Source organism: Muntiacus reevesi, chromosome X (assembly GCF_963930625.1).
Source record: "Muntiacus reevesi chromosome X, mMunRee1.1, whole genome shotgun sequence".
NCBI lineage: Eukaryota > Metazoa > Chordata > Mammalia > Artiodactyla > Cervidae > Muntiacus > Muntiacus reevesi.
Window position 1 is genome coordinate 129,665,245 of NC_089271.1, and position 24,037 is coordinate 129,689,281.

Sequence of the window (24,037 nt, forward strand, 5' to 3'; positions counted from 1 at the left end):
TGCACTGGAGAGCATATTGGCAGAGCAGGGGACTTAAACTGAGATACCCAAATTTTTAGTCCAGTGCACGCACTCCACATGCCTCTGTAGTGCAGTGTTTGAAGCAAATAGTCTTACTTTAGGGGAAAGAAACTCTGTCATCAGAGAAGATAATTTTTGTTCATACATGCATGTATATGGTGTTTCTTTGGAGATGCTGGCATACAGCTTTAATTTCAGTAATGTGTTAGGTATTTCATGTTGATAACATTTAGTTTCTAGTTTTTAATTTTATTTTTTAACTGGTGGGAAATTGCTTTACAAGGTCATGTTGGTTTCTGCTGTACAACACAAATCAGTCATAATTATATATCCATATATATATATATTCCTCTCCCTCTTGAGGGTCCCTCCCCTCCGCTCATCCCACCCCTCTGGGTCATCACAAAAGGCCAGACAGGGCTCCCTGTGTTATATAGCAACTTCCCACTATCTTATCTATTTTACGCATGATACTGTACATATGTCAATGCTACTTTCTCAATTCTTCTCACCCTCACCTTCCCCTGCTGTGTCCGTAAGTCCATTCTCTACTACTACCGTTTTTCTAGGTTCTGTATAAGTGCCTTAATATACGATACTTGTTTTTATCTTTGTGATGATTGTAGTTGTTAATGAACTCTATTTGCTGTGCTTTGAATATTTTTCTGGAGCTTGTGGGTTAAAAACTATTTTTCCTGATAAATTTTTTTTTTTTTTTTTTGGCCATGCAGTGTGGTTTTTGGGATCTTAGTTTCCTGACTAGGGATTGAACCCGCGCCCCCTACAGTGGAAGCACGGAGTCTTAACCCCTGGACTGCCAAGGACGTCCCTTTTCCTGATAAATTGTTTCTGTTAAATCTCTTTATGTTTCAGGAGCTCATAGCTCACATTTTTGTGTGTTTTTCCTTCCTTATGCTTCAGAATTTCTACCTGGTGTTGTTCAGTTGCATTTCTTTAGCCTAAAATCAGTTATAACTTTTTGCTGTTAGCATTTTTATAATACTTTACTACTTCTGCTATAATAAATTTAAAAGCATTTGTTTCTAGCTCTTTTGTTGTTTTCTACCTTAATTTTGTAAATGCTCCTTTGGATTGTTCTCAGATTATATTGAGATGTTCAAGTTCAAAAAAGAGGATAAAAAAGTTAAATTGTTTCATACCATCTGGATTTCAGGTGCTTGTTGCATTTTTGAGTGGTTGTTTCATTTTTGAGTGGTTGAAATGTAATTTAAAAGTACTCTCCTAAAATTGAAACAATGTAGAAATATGTAGCATACCAAACAAAAGTTCTACAAACTCCTCATTCCCCACCTCTCTCTCTATCCTTGATGTAAATACTTATTTGGCATATGTCTATGCAGAACTTTTTTCTATGAATGAAAAACCATTTTGCTTTAAAGCTTTAGCATGGAAGTCTTCCCTAGTGTAGATTGCATATACTTCCTCTTAAGTTTTTAATTTCTAGAAAAGAACTTGCTGTTCTGAGTATATTTGCAATAAGTAAATGTCATCTTTTAAAAGTGATTCAAAGTGAGACTTATCTTTCCTCCACAACCTTGAAATCCTATAAGAGTGAGGCAGTGGTTCGTGTTGTTTTGGTTTAGATATTTTTGTTTGTCTGTTTGTTTTTTAATATTTATTTATTCTTCATTGTGGCATGTGAACTCTTAGTTGCAGCATATGAGATATAATTCCCTGACCAGGGATTAAATTTGGGCCCTCTGCATTGGAAACACGGAGTCTTAGCCACTGGATCACCTGGGAAGTCTCTGCTAGTTTAATTTTGATTGACAACAGATAGGAGTATGGTTAAATGCACTGACTTTTGAGTTGATCAGCCTGCCTTAGATTAGAGATCTGCAACTCATGATAACTTTGGATCTGTTACTTCTCTAAGCCTTGGTTTTCTCATTTGCAAAACAGGGAGACTAACACTACCTGTATGGCGTGGTTATAAATAAATACTGCGAAAAAGTACTTAACTACCCAGCCTGCTATATGTCTGTGTCATCGATGATAATAATGATAATAAGTAGTATTTGAGTCTTTTAAAAAAGATATCTTTATTTTGAGATTACATTTTATTATACAGCTCTAAAGCCACACATATTTTTAAATTCTAAATCCACACTAGGCCAGAACAGCTGGCTCGTAAATAGATTACATTCCAAAGGTGCATCAGATCCATGACTGATTCATGTCAATGTATGACAAAAACCACTACAGTATTGTAAAGTAATTAGCCTCCAACTAATAAAAAAAAAAAGAAACCATCATTAGCCAAACTGAAAAATAATAGAGAAAGAGAACTGTCTAGGAACAGTGTCCCTCTGCACTTCTCAAGAATGTGTCTTATTTTTACATGTGGTATCTTAATAGTTGAAATCTTGGTTTTAGTGTGTGACTTTTACTAAGTAATAGTTTAAGTAATGGGATTATTATTTTCCTCATGTTCTCAGCCTTGTGTGAGTAGCTGCGTAGTGTTGTTGGGGTTTTTTTTATAATTTTATTTATTTATTTTTGACTGTTCTGGGTCTTCATTGCAGTGCAGAAGTTTCTCTTGTGGCGAGCGGGGGCTTCTCTAGTTGGAATGCTCAGGCTTCTCACTAAGGCGGCTTCTCTTGTGGAGGACATGCTCAAAAGTTGTGGCGCATCGGCTTAGTTGCTCCATGGCATGTGGAATATTCCTGAATCAGGGATGGAAGCTGTGTCTCCTGCATTGGCAGGCAGATTCTTTACCACTGAGCCACCAGGGCAGCCCCTGTGTAGTGTTTTTATATCACCTGCCTCTTTTGGAGCTGGCTGGTTATTTCTGTATGAAAGTGTTACATTTATTCTTAATATAAATGTCTAGTTCTTATCTTTGAAGATTAGTTCCTACTTCAGATCTGATGAAAATAATTCATTAATAATGGGAACTCTTGTTTGGTTTGCTGCTTGTGAAATAAATATTAAATAACGAGCCAATTAGTGATTGTAAATGAATCAAGTAGTGATGTATTAATCTAGTGGATGGCCACAATACTAGAAAGAAATAGTACATCCATCCAAGTATAGTTTATTTCCCATTGTAAAATGGGGTTTCTTAAGTAGTCATTGGATATGGGAGACTAGGAAGATTCTTAGCAGAGGTGATTATTGTATTCTGTGTTGATGACTAGCTATTGTGTTCTGTAAGTTTAACTGTTGATATTGTTAAGCTTAGTCTGTCACATTACTATTACTCCTGTTTTTACTGCATTGTTAATACTATCCCTGCTATTTACCCAACTACAAATTCTTAGTCCTTGATAATTTGTCTTATTTAAGTTGTTTTTACTGGATGTGAAAAGAAAAATAATTTAGGTTTCATTATTTGGCTTCCTTCCTGCAATTCTCAGTTTTTTATATATTCTGGTCATTTTATTTTAGCCATTTTTACTAGACATAAAAAGACATAATTTGGGTTTTATTGCTATATCAGTTGAAAAGTTTTGTGATGTGGTTTTTCTTTCTCTATTTAAGCATATGGTTTGAAAAAGAAGCCCCAACTCATTAGATCAGCGACCAGAGTTCAGCACCCTGGAGGGAATTGAATCTTTAAGTGTCTCTTGTTGCTGAATCAGAAAATTTTCTAGATTTCCTCCCTTACCATTAATTTTTGCATTCTTTGTACTTTTTATCCTTATTTTAATCCTCAGTTTTTAAATTCTAGTCTTAACCTCATTTCCACTCTTCGTCCTAAATGGAAGCTTATGTGCCTTTGCTGTTTCTTAAATCTTGTATTTCATAAAGCATCTAATTTCAGGAACTATAGTTTTGCATTTCATTTGCTACACATTTATATTTTCTTTGGAGTATTTTTTGTTTGTTTTTCTTCAGATAAACATGTTTCTGATGCAACTTGGAGGGAAGAGGCTAGGATTTGGAACAATAAAAGTTAAAACCTTATTAAAATATTCTTATTTTATAGCTGACACCTGCAAAAAGGATTTAAGGCAGCATATTTAACCAGTAGTGATTGGGAGCTTAAATAAAAAGATAGTTTTTATTTAAGAGTCTTATAGAATTATCTAGATTGTTTACTATAGTTACCTGTGAAATGAGGTTATATTAGTAATAATTATACCAGATCAAACTTCCAAGGATTTCCACAGTGTTTAATGAAGTGTAAAATAATACATTTCTAAAATTCCTTTTCAAAGATCTGGAATAAAATAGAGTTTACCTCAAACTCCTCTAAGTGGTGATTTAACTCTTATTCGTATTTCTATCCCAGCATCTAATAGGATAGAGTTCTTAGTAAACACCCCATTCTTCTTGAGTCAGTGACTGTTTACTATGTGCAAAGCTAGACAAATGCCATGGACATATAGAGATCACTTAGTCCTTGCCCCTGAGGTCTTTATATTCTAGTAGGCTCATGAAGTTAGTAGTTCATGACCAGCATTTTTTTAAAGAAGTAAAATAGAAAATATCGGAGTAGGTCACAAATAGTAATGGTAAGTGCAGGTTCATGAAGATACTGTTTTGTTTATGTGCAATGGATTGTGACATAAAATGTATTTTACTGTGGCTTGTCAAAAACTTTTGGAAGCCACAGTTTTAGGCACACATGATTGTTCCAAACAAACCTTGCTTGAAAGTGAGGAAAGCAGAGTATTTAGATCACGGGGTGTATGGAAGATTATAAACAGACAAGAGAGTAAATAATGGTAATATTGAACCTTGAATTCCATGCTGGAAAGTATGATGGTGGGAAAGATAGTGTTTTATTGGGGGAGGCAAGTACTTAAATTTTTTGAATATTTTATATGTTCATCTGACTCAAAACCCAAAAAATATTAGAGAGCATGTAGTGAAAAGTTTCACTTCCACTCCAACCTCCCTCCTCCAGCAAACAAATGTTATTAGGGGTATCATTCCAGAAATGTTTCATGTGTGCAAAAACAGCTGTGTGGAGGTTTTCTCAATTTTCTTTTTTATATATATAAATAATAGTAGACCACCATTCAGCACCACACCATTCAGTCCTTTGTTTTTTTATACCTGTTAGGGAATTTCTCCATAACAGTACCTGAAGAGCTTGATGGAAAAGTTCTTAAAGATGGAAAATTACTGGATCTGGTCTATATGTTAAGCAGTCAAGGCTATATTAGAGACTAGCAAGGGGTTCTATTCCATCTTGACCTTCAAAACTCACCTTAGATCCTCCTGCCTTTGCCTTTCCTTTTTTTTTTTTTTTTTTTTGCCTTTCCTTCTTTTATTGCTTCTAATAACTTAAGCCTGGTGACAGGATGAGATGGCTGAATGTCTTCAGCAATGCAATGGACGTCAACTTGGGCAAACTCCGGGAGATGGTGAGGGACAGGGAGGCCTGGTGTGCTGCAGTCTATGGGGTTGCAAAGAGTCGGACACGACTTGGTGACTGAACAACAACAAACAATCTTAAACCACTCTCCGACTAAGCACACATGAAGCCATATGCATATAATGTGTGTGCACACGCACTTAGTCGCTCAGTTGTGTCCAATTGTTTGCAACTCCATGGACTGTAGCCTGCCAGGCTCCTCTGTCCATGGAGTTCTTCAGTCAGGAGTACTGGAGCGGGTTGCCATTTCCTACTCCAGGGCATCTTCCCAACTCAGGGATCAAACCTACATCTCCTGCATCAGCAGGTGGATTTCCTACCATTGCTCCACCTGGGCCCAATTCTCTGTTTCTCACTATTCTCATAAGCTCTTTATCCACATCCCTCTGGGTCTTTGGAACTCCACCTCTTTACTTCTGCTCAGCAAACCTTTCCTGACTTTTCCCTGCCATAAAGATTGAGTTAGAGACCTCACCTCTATGTTTATCCCCATCATAACACCTAATAGTGTGTTGTAATTACATAGTTTCTGACCAGCTTTATGCTGTAAGCCCCTTCTGTGTGTAGGACACGTTGCTATTTATAAGTACATTAGTTTTTTTTTTTTTTACTATTTACTATATTCACCTGGTTTAGAGCCCCAGAAGTATTAAAGAACATACAGGTACATGAGCCCATGGTCTGGTCTCTCTCTGTCATTAAGGAGAGTTGGGGGCCAGGATATACACATTAAAAGATTCAGTGTTGATTCAGTGACAAGTCAGTGTGGTATGATTGTTGATAGCACCATACGAGTCATTGGTACCTGAGACAGTTAAGGAAAGCTTATTGGAAGAAGTGGAACCTTGCTGAGTAGTAAGGGAATGTGGTATCCTGTATGAGAAGATAAACAGGTGGGATGAGAACTAATGTATGGAAGAAAGTATCACAGCAGAAGGGAATGGTAGTAGGACTTGGAAAAGTACTTGAAGTGGGAAATGTGAAGAAGATGCAGTACAAAGAGAATTTAAGCAGGGAAACAAGAAATGCTGAGAAAACTAGTCATTCAAAAGGAACACCAAGATACAATGAGAAGGAGGAAGAGAGAGAGTCCATAGAGGGGGACCATTGTGAACCAGTCAGGCATATGAAATAAACATAAACGCACTCTTAGACATTTGTGGCCTGACCCAAGGCCCCATCGTAAGTGGTGGCCAGCAGGAACTTAGCTTTCTTATTCCTCTTTAGCTGCTGGATCTAAGTGGTCTGCTATTTCCTGGTAAGGTGTAGCACCTTTCCTCCTTTGGTGTAAGTGGTTTCCTTTAAGTTTTCTTTTCATTTATGAGTTTATTTGCTGAACCTGCATGCTGGGAATATGACTTCCAACTACATATTTATAAAATTCCAATCCAACCAACAGGACTTGGATAGTCCCTTAGAGTCAATTTTAATGGAATTTTTGCCTTCTGTTGTGGTGAGAAAGAAATCCTGGTGTTATACTTAAGTCCTTACTAGTTGGAATCGTAGATTATTTCATAGTCCTACCATGCCTGTTGTATTAAATTTGAAAGTCTTTTGATACTCCTAAGAAGAAACTCAGTGAAATCTCAGTTTTGTCTTTTTGGGATCTGACTATAAAAGACCAATCCAACAATTAGAAAAAATAAAAATTTAGTATTTCTTTAGTAATTAATGTTTATTCCATTGTGCAAAATTTAAAACATCTTTATTTAAATATTCTTAAGCTGCAACATTGGCGACAAATCCTTGTATAATTATTTCATTCTCATAACACTGCTTGCAATAAATTCTGTATTTCTCTGTTCAGGAAACCAAAGAAAGTATAAATAAATTTCAACTCAGTGGTAGTTGGACTGCCCAGTGAAAGTCACTCAGTTGTGTCCGACTCTTTGCAACCCCATGGACTATACAGTCCATGGAATTCTCCAGGCCAGAATACTGGAGTGGGTAGCCTTTCCCTTCTCCCTAACCCATCTAATAAGCAATTGGTGAAATTATTTTTCAAACTCAAAATGAAATTCTGCTTATGAAAACAATTAACATTTTTATGAATAAGACAGAATTTATATGTAGCAGCTGTTATAAATTGGATATCTTTAGAAGGGGAGAATTTGACCTGATTCCCCCCCATACTTAAACTGTACTGCCAGAGTAAACATTAATTTGGGGAGGGGTGGTATAGTACACTGGTTATGAAAAAAGTTCACTACTTGCATTGATATTTGGTTGTTTTACCTTGTGTTTTAAATGAATGAATAATCCTTTTTAATAATTTGACATGGTAGAAATAACAAATAATAGGAATTAGATGTAAATAATCAAGAAATATATACACACAGACACACATTCACTCCTTAAGAAAGTATGTGTTTAATTTTACAGGCTGTGGAAAATCTCTGTTCTTACAAGATTTCTGCAAACTTGTACAAACAGCTGAGACAGATTTGTGAAGATCACATCAAAGCACAGATTCATCAGTTCAGAGAATATCCTTTTAAAAACAAAAAACCTTGTATTTTCATCTTTTCCTTCCTCTCTGTCCCTCACTTTTTAAACCAGCTTAGAATGGAATGCCTGTGTTTTGTAGATTTGTTGTTTTTTGTTCATCTTGCCTCTAGGGAAAAAAGCAAAATTTCACTTTTTACCTCTAATTAGGGTCCAAATCTACGTTGTACTACTAATGTAAATAAATTTCTTTATGTCTTTACTCTTTTTATCCTACCAAATTTCCATTTGAGGAAAGATAATCAGGAAATAATAAACTGAAAACACAATGCTCAGTTATACCTAAGACTTGCTTTTTGTTGTTTTGTTTTGACCTTGTGGCATGTGGGTTCTTAGTTCCCAACCATAGATTGATCAAACCCATGGCCCCTGGAGTCTTAACCACTGGACCACCGGGGGAGTCCCTAAGACTTGTTTTTAAAGGTTTTTTTCTTTCTTAGTGGAATCTAACATGTTTTTACAGTTTAAGAAGTAGCATTTTGTTCTATAAGTATTATTTAGTTTCATTTAGTATGTAGGGCTTTCCATATTTAAGACAAATGTGCTCTTAAACATTGCATGTATTAACTTGTCCTAAGCATTTTTAAAATATCCTTAACGTGTATCTCACAGAGTCTTTGGATAGTGTTCTTTTTCTCAAGAAGATCGATAGATGTTGGCAGAACCATTGTAGACAGATGGTAAGATGCAAAAAAGCATTACATTTCAGTTAAATATTGTAGTTAAAATAAGTTTCTTCAAATACAAGAATATTAGTTTTAAAAGTTTTGCAATAGGGGGACTAAAAACTAATTTTGGGGAAAAAAACTAATTTTGGTTGAGTTTTCTACTTTAAAATTGCAAGTTATAGGTAGACTAGTATTTTATAATGACTTATACCTTAGAATCATTTTTATTTTTGTAGCACTATAAGTGTTACAAGTGTAAAATGCAAATAAGGGTTACATTTTGTCAGTCTTAATGGCTATCCCACCTGTTATTTGGTTATCTACCAAAGTGCCTACTGGTCCTGCACTTTAGCTTATTCACATCACAACCTTTCCTCTTTCCCTAATCTGGTATTATTTTAAACCTTATATTCTGCAAGTTAAAAATCTTAAAATCTGTCCCACACATTCAAAATCCCACATATACAATTTTAAGACAGTTTCACCCTGAGAACCGTTGCTGACGAAAAATTATATGCCCCTTGATTCTGTTTTGATATTTAGTTAATTTTCAAGTTGTAAAGAGGTCATAGACCTCTTTTTTTCCTAGAAACTACAGCAAGAATTAAGAATGGTATGGGCATATTCTCAGATGTGTTAATCTGTATGTTTGCTCCTAGTAGTCTAGTATATATACAAGTAAATCCAGTCTTATTTTATAAAATATTTCAGCTTCACAACATATAAAAAATTGGTTGATTTCTTTTTTTCATTGACAGATCATGATCAGGAGCATTTTTTTGTTTCTGGATAGGACTTACGTTCTTCAGAATTCAATGCTACCATCCATTTGGTAAGGATGCAAGAAAAAAAATTATGAAAAGATTTGTTAACAAATCATAGTCAGATCTTAATAACACTAATAGAAGAGAGTAATACAGGGAATATTCTCCTAAAAACTCACATTTAGCTTCTAGACTTGTATTTATAGCAGTTTTACTTTCTTATTTATGTCTTTTCTATGCTAATATTGGAGATAGCTAACATTCCCTGAGCATATAAAAATTTATGAAGACATTTTTTTGTTAGCCAAAAGGATTGAAGTTTGCTCTGGACTGTCTGAATGTGCATCATTTTGTTGCTGATCAAGAGTTCACTCATTATCTTTTAACATTATTAGGGAAAATTCCATGTATACACAAAAATAGAAGAGTCTAATGAGCTCTTCCCTCCACCATGTGCCTAGCCTCTACCTACAGCAATTATCAGAGTTCACTGATTTTTGAGTACTGAAGGCAGATGACAAATGAGCAATTAAGCCTTCATTATGAGTACAGTGAAGACCATTTTATAGCTTTGAACTAATTTTGTCTCTTGATTTGACCAAGGAAGAAATCCACCAAAGGAAATAAATCAATAAAACTTAGTTATGGAGGAAGATGGGAATTTAGCTTCAGTTCTCATTAAAGACAAAATGAGTTTCCTGTATGCTTTCATCTAATAATGTTATTTAAAATTAAATATGTGGATTTTATACTTTTACAGTAGTTGCTTCAAAACCTGGAACCCTAATTAACATGTGGTGAGAAGTTAAGCAAGCCTCTCCAGAAGTGGTATCGTTTTAAATTAATTTAGATTATGTGTATATTTTTTTATTTTAGGGACATGGGGCTGGAGTTATTTAGGGCTCATATTATAAGTGATCAGAAAGTCCAGAATAAGACAATTGATGGCATTCTTCTTCTGATTGAGAGGGAGAGGAATGGTGAAGCAATCGATAGAAGTTTACTCCGAAGCCTTCTAAGCATGCTCTCTGATTTGCAAGTAAGTTAACTACTTCACTCACTACAGAACTGATTGCTATACCTAGTCTGATGTTTAAAAAACAAACACAGAATTTCCTGGCGGTCCAGTGGTTAGAACGCCATGCTCTCACTGCTGAGGGGCCTGGGTTCAATCCCTGTTCAGGAAACCAAGATCCCACAAGATCCGTGGTGTGGCCAAAAAAACTTTAAAAAAAAAAAAACCAGACTCATAATGCTGTTCACATATAGGGCATTCAGTAAACATTTATTGAATAATTGAACTTCTTTACTTTGTTACCCCCTCCCAGATTTATCAGGATTCTTTTGAACAACGATTTTTGGAAGAAACTAACCGACTGTACGCAGCTGAAGGCCAAAAATTAATGCAGGAAAGAGAGGTATTTAAAAATCTTGATGAATAAATCCACTGTGTCTCATAATAGACCCTACTTTATAGAACGTAAGCTGCCCTTTCATTTATCTTCCAAATGTTACGCTGCGATAATTTTACATGTGATTTTACTTATGATTCAGCCTTGTCACATTTGACAGGGCTACTCCCAGGATCTTTTGGACTTGACATTTACTAAATGATTTATGGAGAGGAAAACAATATATAAAAAACTTATCTTTGTAGGTTCCTGAATATCTTCATCATGTTAATAAACGTCTAGAAGAAGAAGCTGACAGACTTATTACTTACTTAGATCAGACCACCCAGTAAGTATTACACACTCAGCCTAATAGCCTTAACCTGTGCTGTGGAATCACTTAAGGCACTTTGGGCATCCCCAAACATGTTAGTAAGTATTTTCAGGTAAAACTTGAGACTTTAACAGTTGTTTTCATAATGCAAACTTCAAGTTGTTCCTTCCCCTACTTAGTTTAGTCAAGGGTTTGATTATTGGTTGTCCATATGTGTTTAGGATGTAATTAAAGAATAGTATTAAAAGCTGATGTGATCTTTGAAATCTTCAGGCTGATTAAAATTCAGCGAGCATTCATAGGAGAAAGTATTTCTCTGCTTTCCTTAATATTACCAACCAAGGAATTCCTATAAGCAGATAGGTAAATACTTCCTAGTAAAAGCAGAGAAGTTTAGGAAAAGCCAGCCATGGCAAGACCATTGAAATATTTATTTCGTGATATACCAAAATTCTGAAATACACAATGTTTTCCTTCTAGGCATAGAGTAGAGTAACTCTGAGCACAATAAATTTATTCAGAGGAATAGGAATATTGAAATTAACAAAGCGAGCTAGTTAATTTTTTTATCCCCCAGGAGAGACTAAATTTTCAGCAGAATCAGTTGTCTGATTCTACACTTGATCTTTGCCTAAAGGCCGAGAAGTGATGTTTGTCTAATTCTAAACTTTTTTTTTTCCTTATAGGAAGTCATTAATTGCTACTGTGGAAAAACAACTTCTAGGAGAACACTTAACAGCAATTCTACAGAAAGGTAATTGTCAATTTACAAATAAGAGATTACTTTTAAAATAGTAGCAAGCAAGTAAAAACATTTTAAAAGCTTGCCTTTTTAAAGGTTTGATAGCAGATTACTGCATTCCTGAGGTAGGACACAGCGCTTTGCCCCTATTCATCACAGTAAACTTTTAGGAGGTGCCTCTTTCCTTAACTTTATAAAGATACAGTAAGTGAGATGAGAGGAGTCTTAACCAATTCCAGTAAAGAAACAGTAGGAATTTGGGGATTTTTAATTTAATTTTTAAGGATAATTAAATAAGGAATAATAATAAGGAAATGTTAAATATTAAGTATTTAATATTAATATTAATTATACTAAATATTAAATAATAGGCAATAATAAGGAAATGCATTCCCTTTTGCACTAAAGTGTTTTTGTTTCTAGCATATAAAACCAAGCATTTCTATTAATCCTAAGTGATATATGAGTATACCCTGAATTTTACTTTAACAGTGTTACAAATAGGCAAAAGTCTTACCTTTCTCTCCAGCCATCTTTTGTATAAAATATCTTAGAACTTTAATGCAGTTATATTTTTATTTCATTCTGAAAATCAAATACCTTAGGACTTCATTTAAACTTGGCCTATTGATGCATAATTTTTATATACCACAGGCCTTATCCAATACTCTGAAATATAACTGTGTACAGTAATGCAAATATAATATGGCTATTGCACATATGAGGTATTTGTAACATGTATTTGAAAGTGAAGTGAAAGTCGCTCAGTCATGTCTGACTCTTTCTGACCACATGGACTGTACAGTCCATGGAATTCTCCAGGCCAGAATACTGGAGTGGGTAGCCTTTCCCTTCTCCAGGGGATCTTCCTAACCCAGGGATCAAACCTGGGTCTCCTGTATTGCAGGCGGATTATTTACCATCTGAGCCACAGGGGAAGCCCAAGAATACCATATTTACACAGACCAATTTTTATAAGTTGGTTTATACATGGGATCTACTATGTTAAATGGTACAGACCATTATATAATTTTTGTTTTTATGTAAGTTCACTATATTTAGTTTTCACTTGGAAAGGTAATTATCTCTTTGAGTTTAATTCAAAGCACACTCTATATTAAAATTCACAGACTAGTCATAGTTCAAACCAGTATCAGAATAATTTTAACTTCTTTTTTATTTAAATACCTGACATTTTTGTTCACTTTTTTTTAAAATACCAAATGTTTCAAAAATCAGGTTTAAATAACCTCCTTGATGAAAACCGAATTCAAGATTTATCTCTCCTGTATCAGCTCTTCAGTAGAGTTCGAGGTGGCGTTCAGGTTCTCTTACAACAATGGATTGAGTACATTAAGGTATTAACATTAAACATTTTTTTTCCTCTCATGGCTTATAATCTGTATACCTAGAGTACATATGAATAAGTGTTTTCTTATTTGTTAGATCCCTTTTTTTTCAAGTAATGGGAGTTTTGAGAGCAGTCAATCTGAGAATAATAGCCATGTGGCAAATTAACAATAAAACAGTTATCTTCGTGCTGTGTGATGTGATTTGTAGCTCCAATAATTATAGTAGTGAATGTGGAGAAAGGAATAGGACTTTTTTTGGATCCAAATTTCTTTCCTTTGGTCTTACACTGAAGGCAGGTTGCCATTTTTTAAAAATTCAAACTGACTTTAAAAGCAGGGGAAAAAAAATCCTAGAAACTTCTACAATAAGACCCCATTATGATATTTTATACCCAGTGGCTGTTCCTTACCTTGTGATTATAGATGAGTGGTATCAGTCTGGATGTTTTATCACTTTATCTTTTCTTGATTTCAGAACTTGCTTTATTTTATTTAATTTTTTGAAATTTTAAAGTATGTGGGTATGTGTATATACTTAAATACGATTTGGGGGATTGTCTTCATTGCAGATAATTAAATTCTAGTAAAAAGTCATTTTTGTTTTTTTAGGCATTTGGTAGCACTATTGTAATTAATCCTGAAAAGGATAAAACCATGGTTCAAGAATTGCTGGATTTTAAAGATAAGGTTGACCATATAATTGATATCTGTTTCCTGAAGAATGAAAAATTTATCAATGCTATGAAAGAAGCATTTGAAACATTCATTAACAAAAGACCAAACAAGCCTGCTGAACTTATAGGTATTTCTTCCAGTCCCTTTTCCCATTTAATGTTCTTCTTTTATAAGGTTTTGTATATTAACATCTTTGTGCCATGTCTTTCAATAACAGTCTAATTTATTTCTAGTTACTTAGTTGGTGGTTTCTAAGAAGCTGAATGCAAGGAGTAGTCCTTCATGCTAAAGAATATCTCAAAGCCCACATTATCAAACATGGTCTTTCTTTGTAAGACAGTACATTGGACCCTGTTTACTTTTTATGTATAAAAAGCTTGATAGCTGTTTTACAAGCCTACAGCAATTTAGAGGTGGGACAGGGTACTTTTTCTTGAGGCCCACACACAGGAAAGGCTAGCACAAAATTACAGTTGCCAATGAGAAGGAATGTTCAGGATGAAAATAAACCTAGGAATCTGGGCCTATTTAGAGTAAAGAGTGTGGTGTACTGCAGTTCTTCTCAGTTTTCCCCACCTGGGTCAGAGGAGGAGGTACCTGAGAAGACTCTTCACTTAAAGGATGAAATTTTGTTGGTTTACTATTTACCCTTAAAATTTTTGCAGTTTTTGCCTCCTACTCTGTAATGTATCTGATTTGTTTTAATAGAAAAGTAGTATTTCAGATTGCCTACCATCAGTGTAAAATGAACATTCCAGAAGATATGCCATGTCTTTCAGTGACTTTGACCTCCTGCACAAGGCTGTAAACACCTCCACTACCATCCCCCACCAGAGTTTCTTTATCCCATTAGTATGGTAGAAAGTACATTAGGTCTGGAGCCAGAAGACTTGGGTTTGAGTTGAAGCTTTTGTATTTTTTAACTCTGTGACACTGAACAAGTGGCTTGATGATCTCCCTGACTTTGGAAACTTTTTTAAAATGCATGTGTACATGTAAAACATTGAAATACTCATTATATCATACTCCTGTTTGATATTTATAGTGACCAGTATCTCATGGGTACTGATGATCACTGAACAACAAACTTTCCCCCCATTTTAGCGAAGTATGTGGATTCAAAGCTTCGTGCAGGCAACAAAGAAGCTACCGATGAAGAACTTGAAAAAATGTTGGATAAGATTATGATTATATTTAGATTTATATATGGTATGTATTTTTGTTTTAATATTGTTCTCTTAAAACAAAGCACTCAACAGAGAAACTGACGAGTAAAATCAACCTGTAAGGTATATTTACTTGGGGGCTAAATATTTAAAATTCTATTAAATTCCTTGCTTTAAAATTATTGGGGTACTTGAGGAACGTTGCTTAATTGCCTTGTGCTCTGACTTTTCCACTGTTAAGAGTCTTGAATTTTGCTGCTTATTTTAATCTCAGGAGTATTGATGCCAAAACTACTAGTCAACTAAAGTTTTTCTAAAGAAAAGTTAATTCAGTCTTAATTCTTTACAGCAAAGAAGTCTTGAAATGTCTGGCACAAAAATCTACCTCTAATGTTTCTTGCATTTAGCAAACTTGGATAAAATGTGTACATTTAAATGACTTGGGTTAATGGTTTGATTTATTAAGCACTTTAAGTCAATTGTGTCAAAACCTTATATTGGAATGTAATGTAAGAGTTGTGTTTTATTATTTATATAGGTAAGGATGTTTTTGAGGCCTTCTATAAGAAAGATTTAGCCAAGCGCCTTTTAGTTGGGAAAAGTGCATCTGTCGATGCTGAAAAATCAATGCTGTCCAAACTTAAACATGGTATGTTTGTCATTCTTCTGATCCTTTTCTTCTTTAATTTCTGACAGAAAATATTAGCTTAATTTATACTCTTTCAGTCAGTTGCCTCTTTTGTCAGTCATTGTAAGTTCATATGATTAAAAATGTAAATTGAGTAAGCTCATGAGGTTTCCAACCTATTTACATGTGCAGAGCTGTCATAATTTTTTTAAAAAAGAAAATATTGTTCTTGTTTTTATCATTTGTATAAAATTTCCCATTTACCTATGCCTAAAAAGTAGATAAAGTTACTACAGGATTAAGATTTTACTCTGATTTAGTGGGGCATACTTTGGGGTAAGGCTCTTTTTATTCTTATGAGTAGTTACAGACCATATTTCATCCTAAAGTAAGTTTTACATTTCATGTTTTCAATTCTAAATTCTTTGTTTTTAACCACTTTAAAATATTGTAAATGTACGAACATCTTTACTAGAATGTGGAGCTGCTTTCACCAGCAAACTTGAAGGAATGTTTAAAGACATGGAACTTTCTAAAGATATCATGATTCAGTTCAAACAGGTAAAAGTGAGTTAAACTCTTAATTCCTCCAACTTAAATGTTATCTTCTTACTTTGGTTTGTACTGAAGAGGATAAGTAGAAACTTGTATCTGTTATAAATACTTCATAGCAACTTAGATGATAGTCACAGTAGAGGAAAATAATCACCAATGAAAAGTAAGTATATTTGACCTACTTCAAAATTTATTCTCAATATACTCCCAAAATAACACAAAAATAGAGATGAAATGTATTGAGAAGAAGTCAGGACAGGAAAGGCTGTAGCTAGTGAAAACAGGGCTTCTAGCATCTAACCACTGGTGATGAGTTGCATGTTCAGAGCTAGTGATAGAGATGGAAGAGGTGATAGAGTGATTGTATAAGGCCTTTGGGGACCTTGGGAATGAAACGCTAGATCTATATATTTTGCAGATGTTGGTAGAAGCTAGTTTTGAAACATGTAAGATTATAGGTAATAGTGATAGCAAGATAGATTTTCCTCTCCTAGGTTTTTAACAGTGATTTCTTTATCACTGTGTTGCTATGGTGGGAGATGAGAGTGGAAGACTCAAGAGAAAGATCAGGATTAGTAGGATCATGGGTCCTGTAGTAGTAGCTACAGAATAGGATTTACCTGCTTTGCCCTCTCCCCTTCTTCTTCCTTCCCCATTTCAGGTCACTCCCTGCAAACACACAGTGGAACAAGTGAAAAACCAGACACTTGGGCTTGCTGGTGGGGTGAGGAATGGGGGGTTGCTGCCGAGTTTTCCAAGCCATGTAGGGTTCTCCAAAAATGGATACTGCAGGTGGTATGGGGAAAAGAATGGAGAAGAAATCCTGTAACAGCCCAGTCATATGTGAGAAATTATTTAAGTTGTTAATGCCTCTGAAGGAGTCACCTGATCCTTGTGTACATTGTAGCAAAATGTTACCTGTGTACTTTTCTGGAGCTTTTAATATAGGCTTCATTTATAGTTCTCTTAATAGTTTTGCCTTTTATTTTAAAGATGATCAGTATTCATGTGTAGTTTTGTAGTGAGGAGCTTCTTATAATGGGTCATTTTTATGGCATGAAACATATGCATTTTAATTTTTTAAGATCTCAGTGTATGTTTTGATCTTATTGTAGTATATGCAGAACCAGAATGTACCTGGGAATATTGAATTAACTGTGAATATCCTGACAATGGGTTACTGGCCAACATATGTGCCTATGGAAGTTCATTTACCACCAGAGGTAAGAGTTACTGTTTTAAAAGTTCGTGTAAACACACCCATACCAAATGTCAACTGTTTTTTAATGTTTTGTTCTTTTATTTATATTACTTCTATACTTGTATGATTAGAGCATAGCTTATGATGCCAATTCCTGAGTTTGGGGCTAATTTCCTTGACTCTTCTTTCAGTTCCCCAGATTGTATTAGTACCCATCACTGCCCAGCTCTCAAAAATTCGTGATGGTATATTACCTGGGCTGGAGGGTGGGATTGCTGAGTGATGGATACTTGGGTAAATCCATCCTAACTCCTGGGGAAATGTCTTAACTCAAGACTGAAGCTTAGGAAAGGGATTAAGGCTAGAGAGATAGATACTGAGTCCTTCATGAAGATGATCATGAAAGCCCAGGGAACAGATCTCCCTCATTAAGAGAGAAAATATGGAAACAAAAAGAACAGACCTAAGGCAGAACTTTGAAAAAGGCTCACAATTGGTAGGTGGTAGGAAGAGGTACCTATGAAGGAAACTAACGAAGAAGCACTAGTGAGATAAAGGAACCAGCATGATGCAGAGGCACAAAAAACACTGGAGATGAATGTTTCAGAAGAGGGGATGGGACTTCCCTAGTGGTCCAGTGGCTAAGACCACCAGCTCCCAATGCATTGGGCCTGGGTTTGATCCCTGGTCAGGGACTATATCCCATATACTGCAACTAAGTTTATAAATAAATATTGTTTTTAAAAGAGAGGATGATAAAATGTTGCAGACAGATCAGAGAGGGTAAATCTGATTAATACTATTAAATTTGGTGGCTATTAACCTTAAATCAAAGTGATCAGTGGCCCTATTGGGTATAGTCTTTAAAACTTCCACACATTTTTACACATGTAAATATAAAAAAGTAGTGAATGTGATACTAGATACAGAGCTTAAATAAAGCATTATTTATTGTAGATGGTAAAACTTCAGGAGATTTTCAAGACATTTTACCTTGGCAAACATAGTGGCAGGAAACTTCAATGGCAATCAACTTTAGGACACTGCGTGCTAAAGGCAGAGTTTAAAGAGGTAAGTGGATATTCCCCCAACTTAGTTTTCATCTTCATCTTTTATACTGAGATCATCCCTCTTAACTTGAAAGTTTTTAAGGTGTTTTTTTAAGGTATTTTATAACTTTGTCTTATATATGTGCATGACATAGTGAAGGCTTGTCATAGCTCTGTGTATATGAATGTGGTCTTTTCCACACTTGATTGGGCTCTACTGCAAAACAAAACCAGTAACTCTTTTCTCCCACATCCTTTCCCCACCTGTGGATGCAAAATTCAAGCTGCCACTTTTGACAGGAAACTTCTTTTTTTGTTGCTGAGAGCTAGAGAAGAGAGTGGGCGTTAAGGGGAACAGTTCCCATATCTAATTTCAAAAAAATGCTACAGCTTTTCATGACTAATCTGAATCAGACAAATTGAAAATGCATTGAAATAGTGATTTCTTACTGCTCGTAATAAATATCTGTAATGACACATAAAGTTGAGTTATTAATTTTCATTACTTTGTTGTTCTGTTTTAATTATAAGGCTTAAAAAAGACCTGTAGAAGGGTCACTCAATCCTTCCTCCTATTTTAGGTAGGATCACACCTAAACCCTCCATTGAACATACTTACTTTTCTGGATAATGTTAATCTGTGGTTTTAAATCCACTAATTGAAAAATGCTTTTCCAGTAAGAGATTAGTTACTTGATTAATTTTCATGTGCTTTTTTTTTAAATGATGGCTAAACACTGTTGTTTCTCCAACAGGGTAAAAAAGAACTCCAGGTCTCTCTTTTTCAAACACTGGTGCTGCTAATGTTTAATGAGGGAGAGGAGTTCAGTTTAGAAGAGATCAAGCAGGCTACTGGAATAGGTTTGTGTTGAATCAGTTGATTAGCAAGCATTATTCAGTGTCCACTATGTGCACCTCACTTGGTTAAGTGGTCTGGGGGACTCTAAGGAAATAATCCCTCTCCTCAGGACTTAGACCCATGGGGAAAGGGGGAAATGACACTTAAAATAGTTTCACAACCAGTGAGTACCAGTCTGTGGTGCTGACGGAGTGTGTTAGTTCATTGAAGCAAGAGACCAGTGTGGACTGGCACAATGGGAAACGCCTTCATGAAGGAGGTAGGGTTTGAGCTGGGCCTTCAAATTTTAGTCACGTTGCAAGAGGAAATACCATGAGAAAAGGTATGGAGAAAGAAATGAGCACACCTTGGGCAGGAGTCATTTGGGCAGCGTGCCTAGAATCAGTAGATAGTAGGGCAGCTTGGAAGTTGAAGAGATTCCAGGCCAGAAGCTCCTGGGGGTAATTCAGGCATAAAGTGATAAAGAGCTTAGACTACAATGAGACCAATGAGAAGAGAGACAAGGCATCTCTAAGGAAGCAACTACTAGATACATGGAGGATGAAGGAGAGGAAAGAGTTAAAAGATGATTCCAGGATTTCTCACCAGAGTAGGTTGGTAGCTTCATGACTAACAGTTGGAAAGAAGATACAGTTTTATGGGGAAGATGATGACTAAAATATTGGACATACTGACATTGATGAGCATAAAAGAGCCAGGTGGAGGTAGCCTTTAAATGTGGGGCTGGGGAAAAGTGGGATGTCATTTCTGAAGGTGTGATGGTTATCCACATGGAATGATAATTGAAGCCTTTAGAGGATGACCAGGAAAAAAGTGATTGGGTGGGACAAAAAGGATGTTGTTCATGAACCTTGAGGAAAATGAAACAATTGTAATAGATGGGTAGGGTAGAAGCTAGACTGAGGTTGAATGTAGCTGTCCATGTTGATGTGCTAGTAACAGATAGCTAAACCACTCTTTCTTCTTCAGAGGATGGAGAGTTAAGGAGAACATTGCAGTCATTGGCCTGTGGCAAAGCCAGAGTTCTGGCGAAAAATCCAAAGGGTAAAGATATCGAAGATGGTGACAAGTTCATTTGTAATGATGATTTCAAGCACAAACTTTTCAGGATAAAGATCAATCAAATTCAGATGAAAGAAACGGTACTTTTTTTTTTTTTTTTTGCATTCTTCGCATCCTGATGTACTAGAATTATATGTGTTCATAGTAATAAAGATTTATAAAGAAAATTTTAGCCTAGAATACCACCACCAGCGTTAATATTATCTGGGCCTGTATCTAGCTCAGTGTATTTCAGTATTTGATTTTGTAGGGCCTAATAGTCAACATAGTTTTATATACTGCTTTTTTGTGTGTTTTAGGTCTTTATTTTTCCATGCCATTAAACATCTTTGTAAAATGGGAGATGGCCACACAATATTCTTTTATGCAGCTCTAATAATTTATTCAGCCAATGTCTATTGTTGGGCAGTTAAATTTATAACTTCTTAGTATTATAAATAAAACAGCAAGGTGTATCTCTGTACCTAAATCTTAATCTTTCTGATCTTTCCTTATAAATTAATCATGGAAGTAGATCTTTTGGGTTAAAAAGTGTGAACATTTTAAGAATCTTAATACATTATGCTATTTTGTGTTCCAGAAAGACTGGACTAATTAACACTAATAGCATGAGTGCCTGTCTCACTGTGCCCTCGCCAGCACTAAAGATTATATTTTCTTTTTCTTTCTCTGCCAGCTTCCTTGGTGAAAAATTGGAATGATTTAGTTAGTACTTTTTTGATCAGCAGTGAATATTTTGTTTCTGTCATTTGAGTTTGTTAGAGACTTTTATTAAGGAAACCAGCAACTGCAGCATTTCCTGAAACCAGTTGGTTTCAATCACAACAAGGTTTAATGTAGTACTTGAGAAAAAGTTTTAATATGGGGTAGAGGTCAATGTGGGCTTCCCTTATAGCTCAGTTGGTAAAGAATTGGCCTGCAGTGCAGGATACCCTGGTTCAATTCCTGGGTCGGGAAGATCTGCTGGAGAAGGGAAAGGCTACCCACTCCAGTACTCTGGCCTGGAGAATTCCATGGACTGTATAGTCCATGGGATCACAAAGAGTCGGACGTGACTGAGCGACCTTCACTTTCACTTTCAGAGGTCCATGTTAAGCTTCCCAGGTGGCACTAGTGGTAAAGAACCCACCTGCCAATGCAGGAGACATGAGAGACACAGGTTTAATCACTGGGTCAGGAAGATCCCCTGGAGGAGGGTGTGACACCCACTCCAGTGTTCTTGCCTGGAGAATCCCATGGACAGAGGAGCCTAGCAGGCTATATAGTCCATAGGGTTGCAAAGAGGTGGACACGACTGAAGTGATTTAGTATAGCACAGAGGTCAGTGTTGCAGACAAGTTCCTCTTTTGTTAACATTCACACCAAAGGTGTGATATTCCCTTAAATTACTGTGTCATTTTAAAACATGTATACTGTATCAGAAAGAAGCTGACTACAAAATCTCCAAACTCGGGACTTCCTGACAGTCCAGTGGTTAAGACTCTGTGCTTCCACTTCAAGGAGGATGGATTCGATCCCTGGTCGGGGAGTTTAGATCCTACAAACTGCACGGTGTGGCAAAAAATAAAAATAAAGAAGCCCAAGCTACTCCTAATTTAAGTACTAAAGAGAAACATGATAGCTGCAACATTAAAATTAGTTAACTGGCTTTTTAAACTGTGTATTTCTGATTTGTGTATTACAAAATAAAAATAAATTTTAAAGTTTGACTCTCAAAAAAAAAGTTTGACTCTAATTAGCTTAGCTGGATGGTACCACATTTTGTTTGAGTCAGATGTCAGTGTCAGTCACTTTTACAGATAAGCTAATGTCACACAGAAATCTGGTCAGCAACTGCTTGTGACACATTAAGATTTTGAGAACAGAATAAAAGGAAATGATACATTCTTCATCAGCTGTCTCTCTAGAAAAACCAAGATGGTATTTTTCTGTTAACTAATATTGGTATTACTTCATTGATACAGGCCACTAGGACAATCAGGAATTATGTTTGTAGGGGGTTTTTTGGTCATTGTATTTATGAGGTTTCTTTTGATAATTCAGCATATTTAAAGCGTTAATTGTGTCATGGCCCTAAAACATACAGTTTGTATAAGTAACCAGGTTTCACTTCAGGTACAGTTCCTAAGTTTAAAACTTTTTTTATTAGGTTGAAGAACAAGCTAGTACCACAGAAAGAGTATTTCAAGATAGACAATATCAAATTGATGCTGCAATTGTTCGAATTATGAAGATGAGAAAGACACTTAGCCACAATCTCCTTGTTTCAGAAGTGTACAACCAGTTGAAATTTCCAGTGAAGGTAGGTACTTCTGTATTTTATTACTGAGCTGCTTATATATAAAAATTATATTGTTTTATATGTATATATAAATTAGATTTTTTAGACACAAATCTTACAAACGTAGAATAAAACCTCAAGACCATTTAGAGGGACAAAAGTTTTCATTTCTCATGCTTATATATATGATTTTTTAAAAAAAACTTTATTGGCATATGTGGGCAGCTGTGACAAAGGGGGAAAACAATTTATAAAAGTTCTTATACCTGAAACTTGAAATTTTCAAGTTTATTCACTTTAGTTTTTTTTTTTTTTTGAGCTTCTTTGTTATTTAAAAAAATTTTTTTCTCCTAAGAATACCTTGCTATTTGACAGATTTGGTTATTTTAATTAAGTCTTCTGTTTAGTTAGCTTGTGTAAAGGTCCATTAAAAACCATACAGGCAATTATATTCCAATTTAATAAAACTATAAAGTCATCATTAGGCATCTTTTTGTAAAGTTTAGTGATAGTTCTGGCAAACTAAAATTAGTCATCACATGGATATGTTTCAATATAAATTCCCAGTAATGAAGCACCTTAGACAATGTGGTGGTGTACTGGACTGTATCTCATGTTATAGAAGATTCCTAAACTCTTGTGATGATACTTTTTAGACTTTGGATAGACTCTTGACTATTTCACCTTTTGGGCTTGTTTTCCTCTTTTGTAAAATGGAGATGATAATAGTACTTACCTCATAGGATTTTGGTGAATCTTAAATAAGATGATATTTTTAAAAACTTAGCACTGGGCCTGACACATAAATGCTTGTTAGCTGTTGATACTGTCTCCTCATGACCACACTCTCACCCTCATCCTATGCCTTAACAATCATTTCACCTCCAGCCAGAGAGCTCACTGATACTGGATAGCTAAGGAAGTTATTAGGACCACTATAATAAATATGCTGATATTGGTCTTTCACCATAATTAAGAGCAAGTCATTTTGATTTTCAAACCTTGGAATTCAAACCTCACTGAAATTTTGACTGCCCGATCAAACTACTTTCGCTCTTTAACTTTCTTGATCAAGTACGCATTTTACACAATCTGAAAAGCTATTAGCAAGCAAGATTATATTCTCTTTAAGGCTAGATACAAAAGACAGTGGACTTTTGTTGCCCAACAGCTAAGAATGCAATTGAGAACAAGCTATAAGCTTTCTTAATGATTTTTCAACAAGTAGAATTTAAAAATTCAAATCATTTTGGGCAAGTAACAGTTAAATCTCACATTAAACCTGGAATACAGAGATCTGAATTATGAGATGATACTTCACTTATCAAGCCAGTTGTTGTAGTAGTCGTGTAAATAGTGATTTCCATAGTATATCTGTAATTTATAAAAATGCAACCTGACTTTGAATTTGAGTAAACTCTGGGAGATAGTGGA

The 24,037-nt window shown here is 35.3% G+C and overlaps 1 protein-coding gene across 2 annotated transcripts in view; it reads left to right on the plus strand.

Annotated features, from left to right (window-relative positions):
• Positions 1–24,037, plus strand: part of CUL4B (cullin 4B) — a 30,171-nt gene that overhangs the window by 5,079 nt on the left and 1,055 nt on the right. Inside the window, exons 4-20 of one of the 2 annotated variants that reach the window (XM_065914803.1) lie at positions 7,754–7,857; positions 8,487–8,556; positions 9,303–9,376; positions 10,185–10,347; positions 10,637–10,726; positions 10,966–11,048; positions 11,720–11,787; positions 13,015–13,133; positions 13,737–13,929; positions 14,907–15,011; positions 15,507–15,617; positions 16,072–16,163; positions 17,267–17,374; positions 18,310–18,423; positions 19,157–19,262; positions 20,230–20,402; positions 22,472–22,624. In XM_065914803.1, coding sequence (XP_065770875.1) covers positions 7,754–7,857; positions 8,487–8,556; positions 9,303–9,376; positions 10,185–10,347; positions 10,637–10,726; positions 10,966–11,048; positions 11,720–11,787; positions 13,015–13,133; positions 13,737–13,929; positions 14,907–15,011; positions 15,507–15,617; positions 16,072–16,163; positions 17,267–17,374; positions 18,310–18,423; positions 19,157–19,262; positions 20,230–20,402; positions 22,472–22,624 — 1,926 coding nt within the window. The remainder of the gene's footprint in view (positions 1–7,753; positions 7,858–8,486; positions 8,557–9,302; positions 9,377–10,184; positions 10,348–10,636; positions 10,727–10,965; positions 11,049–11,719; positions 11,788–13,014; positions 13,134–13,736; positions 13,930–14,906; positions 15,012–15,506; positions 15,618–16,071; positions 16,164–17,266; positions 17,375–18,309; positions 18,424–19,156; positions 19,263–20,229; positions 20,403–22,471; positions 22,625–24,037) is intronic. The other variant, XM_065914804.1, reaches the window with a different exon arrangement.